The following is a 6000-nucleotide window of genomic DNA, read 5'->3' as shown; positions in this document are numbered from 1 at the left end:
TCTGTTACAATTACTAGCTACCTGTAGAACATGTTATCAGTAATCTAAGTATCACACTATATATACATATCTTTTGTTACTTGTCAAATGCAATGCCAATAAATATCAATACTTAAGTGTATTATGTAGGGCAACAGAACAATGCACGGAGAAATCCAGATATTCAGTATCAAAATGTGTCATCTTAAATTATAGGATAGGCCTACAGAATAGTATAGTTTACAAATGCTGTTTCAGTATAACACATGAACATGTGCACATCTTTCATCTAGTTGAATCCGTTTGCATAACACAGATTCATGTTTTCCAGCTGGTTTAATGCCGGTCACTTTGTTGCCAGAAGGGATTTATTCATACTTGATGAATAATTTAATATAATTAGAAAGTGTTCCTCCCTTCTACACAGAATGTGTTGTGGGGAAACAGCATATGGTCATATTTTGTCAGCCCAAAACAAGTGATACAGTACATTTACGGCCTCCCATGAGACTTGTGCTGGACATTTAAAATTATTTAGGTTTTATCTAAGGTTTTTGGTGTTTGCTGGGTTTTTACTCACTTCTCTGAACCAGCTAAGCAGAAAAAGGCTATTAAACAAAAAGGATGCATTATTATTAATTGGGGTATTCACACCAGCTCCAACATTGAATCTCATTCACATTATTACACAAACTAAAGTTATTTGTTTTGCCAGGAACCAAAACATATTTATTTGTGATATTTCAGATTTGGACACTTTCATAATAAGGCAGCATTCAATACAGAAACATCAAATTACACTTTCAACTGACAATGTGTTACTATTTGAATGAAGAAAGATCACAATTATTATTTTGATTAAGAAAACAGATTCCTATGATGGAGTCACTGACTCACACACTCTTTTTATTTGTTTAACTATTTGTAAATGTAATTTGTATTTTAACAAAGACTTTTATATAATATAAAAGTAAAATATGAAAGGACTAGATCCGTTCTACTCTGGAGATATGGAGGGGGAATAGGGAATAAGATGTGTGTCTGTTATTTGGGTTTAGTGGTGGAGTTTCTGGAGGTCAGAGGTGCGACAGCTGAAGCACTGAGGTTTATGGAGTGATCTGTTTTCTGACTGGAGGGCTTCCTGAGGGGGGGGGGGGGGGAAGAGCCACAGAAGATACAAAATAAGCATATTGAAGAACACATTTACAACCAACTGAATTGTCTAAAAAAGAAAAAGTAAATTTATCATTGCAAAATAGGATTAGGGTTTTATTGTTATACAGTGATTGAAGTGCTCTTGCTTGCAAAATAAGGTGAACGATGCGTTTAAGGTTATTTGTTCTATAAAAAATCTGTATTATTTGTAAAATGGATACAAAATGTCTCATAAGATGTGTTATTCTTTCACCAGAGCCAGTTAACAGGACTCCACACACTGCAGAACAGCAGGTGAACAGACCTGAGCAGAGGCCCCTGGAGGCTGCTGGACCCGGCGGCTCCCCTCCTGGAGGGGGTGTGTTTGTGCTTCCGGGTGGGGGGGGGGGGGTACGAGGCCCGGACCAGCCGGGTTTTGGAGAGCAAGCTCAAACTGAAAAGTCTGAGCTGGATTCAGGGTCAAATCTCTGTAAAGACACAAGGAGATGATGATGTAACATAGCAGAAATCTCTCTGCGGAGGGCATTACATTACAGGTCATCTAACTGTTGCTTTTATCCATAGCAACTTACAAACACTTTTAATAGCAACAGCTTTTCTCTAAATAACATAATTGTACTGTGATCGTGATTGGATATTCTCCCAAAGAAATGTACCAACATTTGTCATTAAGAATACTCAAGTATTTATTTATGTAATTGATGGCCACTAGTGTCAAATGTATAGTGCAGTAATACTCTGTTACAGTAAAAGTCCTGCATTCAAGATGTTACTCAAGTAAAAGTAGAAAAGTATTTGCATCAAAATATAGTTAAAGTACCAAAAGTAAAAGTAGTAATTGTGCAGATTGGTCCATTTCAGAATAATAGATATGATATGTTTTATAATGATTGATCATGAAAGTGTTCTCAAAGCTGGTAAAGGTGCAGCTAGTTGTATACTGCAGGGTAGCTTGTGAATTTACTCCAGGTGGAACTAAAGTCTGATTCAACCCTTGATTAGATTTCACATTATAAATTAAGATCTGCAAAGTAACTAACAGTATTACATGTAGTGGAGTGAAAGTACAACGTAGCATAAAATGAGTACCTCAAATGTTTACCTAAGAACAGTACTCGAGTACATAGTAACTTCCCACCTCTGGAAACTTAACATTTTCTTTTGGTTTATTTTAACAATGTGATCACATGATTCCTTACGATATTATTGCAGATCTACCATAAGCTAGCTAGCTAACATAGCTAACCAAGTCATTTCAAATATATTGACAAACACAGTTATGAAACAGACTGCCAACAGAGACATCTGGCCTGCTTTAAAATCCTGAACATCAATAAGCGCTCCTTTCCCAGCTGTGTGCGTCACTTTTTAGTGTCCCCGTTTCCGTTGTGATTTTAGCTTCTTGCTGTGTTTTGTATATTATTTGCAGCTATTGTTTTTGCAGCGTTTTTTCATACTGTTGCATATGATGAACACACAGGGGCGGACTGGGACTATAAATCAGCCCGGGACTCTCGACCGGCCCACTTCGGTACCGCCGGCCCACCTCGGTACCGTAAGTTAATACCGCGAGGAAATTGTCGACGGGGGGGGGGGTGCTAGTGACTTATCCGACCGGCCCACGTCGTCCGACCGGCCCACTTCAGTACCGGCCCATCGGGATTCGTCCCGAACGTCCCGATGGCCAGTCCGCCCCTGTGAACACAGTTGGATGTGGACAGAACAGAGGCCTGTACTGCGAAGCTGGTTCAACCTAACCTGGATATGTTTGAGTTAGCCGGTTGGCCTAATCCAAAACATACGCGCTCTGGCTAAGCGGTCCTACGACGCGGGTTATCAAGTGGATCGCTCAAGCCAGCTGTGCCCTATCTAGTTAGGTGCGCGTTCACATGAAAGGGGTGGGGTTTGGAGCATTCGACCAATCACAAACATGGACAAGTGCACTGACAGCGCAGCGTCATACTTCCTGAATGAAAAGTGAACTTTAATATTAGTCAAATATGAAGAAGTTAAACTTTAAACATCCATGACTTAAACACTTTATCCAGGATCAAAGCCACATAGCTGCACCTGCAAGGTGAATACAGCTGGTAAAAGAAAAAGTGTTTGAATGCGTACATTAACAGGTTTATGATATCACTGCTGCCCCGTCTAAGACACGAGTGGATCTGACTTTAATTACATTTGACTCGAGTGTTTCGTCAACTTAATGTGTTGCTTAAAATAATACTTTTGCATACAGTATGTGACACTGTGAGTGTTGCACGGCCAGATACGGCTCAGCTGACTCAGATAAGGAAATATATGATACATTATGATGTGATATCATGTGATATGAATGATAATGGGACACATCGACGTCTGCACTCACAGTGCCGCGGACTGTAGGCTACGTAATGTTACTTTGATCCGGTTACTTATGTTGTGGCAGATATTTAATTAAGCTTTCTTAACATAATAGTATAATAATAGTATAATTAGGCGCGTTCACACCAAGTACTTTTCCCACAATAGTTCATGAGAACTCAGTTCATGAGAGCTCTTTTAGTTCTGATGAACTAAAGCAGATCGCGTTCACACCAAAATTAGTTCCTGGGGGTGGATTAGGCAAATGAACCGCTGACGTCACTTCTTCTTCTTCTGCTTTGGGTTTACTGGCAGGCCGCAAACAACTTCACGGCGAGTACAGTAGGTGGCGGTATGCACCTTAAAGTTGCAATCCGCCAAAAAACCGAGAGAAAAAGAAGAAGAAAAACCTACCGCGCCCACTTGCTGTAAATGAGGCGTCTGTTTACCTTCCGACCTCAGACATGAGCTTCGTCTGAGTTATTTAAGCAAACACAAATACAGATCGTCGACCAGTCAAATGCAATAGCAATGCTGATTCGGAAGCGAAGGCGGTTAAGAAGGATTGACAAAAGGATTGGATGACGACATGCACGCGCTACGCTACGTGTGAAATGAATAAACTGTGCCAGGTGTGTCGTATGCACACTAAATAGGCTCAGCAGCTAACACACCTTTATTATATATCCTCCTGAGAGCAACTGCATCCGTCTGCCATGAACCCTACAGAAACCTACGTGTTAGTTTTGGCCCATAGTGGCCTCCATTTGTGTCTTGTAAAATGGGGGAAATCAAAAGTTAGCAAATCCCCATGTCATGTTCATAAAAACATTTAGTTTTAGGTCAAATCATTATTACACTGCTCTGAAACTCACTACACTAACTCCTAAGATGTTCCCTTACTATAATTAATTAAAAATATTGAACTCACAACACTGGTAATAACAAACTTAACCATTTCTCTTTCTATAAATAAATAGTGCTTGTGTTGGACGTCATTTTGAAATACAATGAAATTATCTTTTTGAAAGCCACAATAAATAAAGCTTCGCCAGTTTATAACCGATGAAACATGATGGTATCAGAATAATCACTTACATGTGATGTATAGGATGCTACACAGGTCACTGTAAAGATAAAGTGTCAGAGGAGAAATAAGCAAGCTTAGTTACATGAAATGTAATGAAAAATGTAAGATACAGGCTCTGTTTAATCGCCATGTTGGTTCTCTTTTATTGCACTCAAGACAATATCAATAACAGCATCACGCTGTCCCAGGTGTGTCGTATGCATGTAAATAAAAGTTAACATTTTCAATATCAAATAAAGTGTCAGTAGTATCAAAACATATATATAATGACAATATAATAACAATAGGTAGGCTCAGCAGACACACCTTAGTGCAAAGTGAAGTGTCAGTATTAATAACAGTGGCATATATATATAATCACAATAATACAAAATTAACTGTCCCAGGTGTAGGCAATTTGGGGTGAAGTGTCTTGCCCAGGGACACAACGACATGCTGACTGCAGTGGGGTTTGAACCTGTGCTCCCCTGATCCGAACACCAACGCACCAGACCACTGCACCACACGTCTCCCAACAAGTCATTGTACAGTTTATCAACGACGACAAGTTTTTCTTAATTTTTTTATTGAAGGCCTGTTGGATTTAATCAGCTCGCTTAGCACTGCCAGAAGCCCAGCCTGAAAGGTATTTTGTTGCTCCACCTGGCGCGCCGACACCTCCACCTGGCGCGCCGCCGAGTCAGCATGGCGCAGCATCACCATGAGCAGCTGGTCGTCCGATTCCTGGGCCTTGTGTGAATGCAGCAGCCGTTCCTCGTGCATCTCCTTGGCACGCAGGTCCTCATTCTCCTTGCTGACCATGGCACGGCGGTCCATCGCCATGATGGTGTCAAGGAAGCTGTCATCCCGTGCCCGCTTTCCTAAGGAGAAATAAGCAAGATACAAGATCAGTTTAATCGCCTAGTAGGTTGTCAACAGAGACAACATTGGACATGGTGCAGGCAGGGACAGTGTACAAAATGCAGGTGTAAAGTAGAAGATAAGATAGGATCAAATAAATATCAAAGTGCCCTTATTTATTGTTTTGTGCTTAATGTATGCTTGAACTTTATTTTATAGGGATTAGTGGACATCAGTTAGATGCGTAGCCTTCTTTCAAGGCCAGAGTAGTAACAGTGTAAGTGGATTGACATCTAACATAACATGGCTAAGTACAATTATAACAATCAATAAAAAAAAGGAAAAATAAATTGAATTTCAATTACATTTTTGCTTAAATGTGCAAAAATATTAGAACATCAGTCTCTGTGGCATGCAGGTAATCAACTGTTTAAGCTTTTACCATTAACATGTAGAATGAATGTTGCAAATGATGAAATTATAGCAACTACAATGTATTGTTAGAGGTAGCATTATGTCCACCTAGCATGCTAATTGCTAATGTTATATTATCGTTTTATCCCGGAGGGGAAAACTAGTTTCCGATCCAG

General features: G+C 39.9%; 1 protein-coding gene across 1 annotated transcript in view; it reads right to left on the bottom strand.

The window, feature by feature from the left end:
- Positions 1-705: 705 nt before the first annotated feature.
- The window catches only part of cfap157 (cilia and flagella associated protein 157), a 65162-nt gene continuing 59867 nt past the window's right edge, over positions 706-6000 (bottom strand). Inside the window, exons 6-7 of the mRNA XM_034119243.1 lie at positions 1439-1601; positions 706-1120 (exon numbers count right to left, since the gene is read on the bottom strand). Coding sequence (XP_033975134.1) covers positions 1034-1120; positions 1439-1601 — 250 coding nt within the window. The 3' untranslated portion in view covers positions 706-1033. The remainder of the gene's footprint in view (positions 1121-1438; positions 1602-6000) is intronic.

The sequence above is a fragment of the Trematomus bernacchii genome, unplaced genomic scaffold, assembly GCF_902827165.1.
Source record: "Trematomus bernacchii unplaced genomic scaffold, fTreBer1.1, whole genome shotgun sequence".
NCBI lineage: Eukaryota > Metazoa > Chordata > Actinopteri > Perciformes > Nototheniidae > Trematomus > Trematomus bernacchii.
Note: the sequence above shows the minus strand (reverse complement) of the source record. Positions and strands in the feature narration are given on the sequence as shown.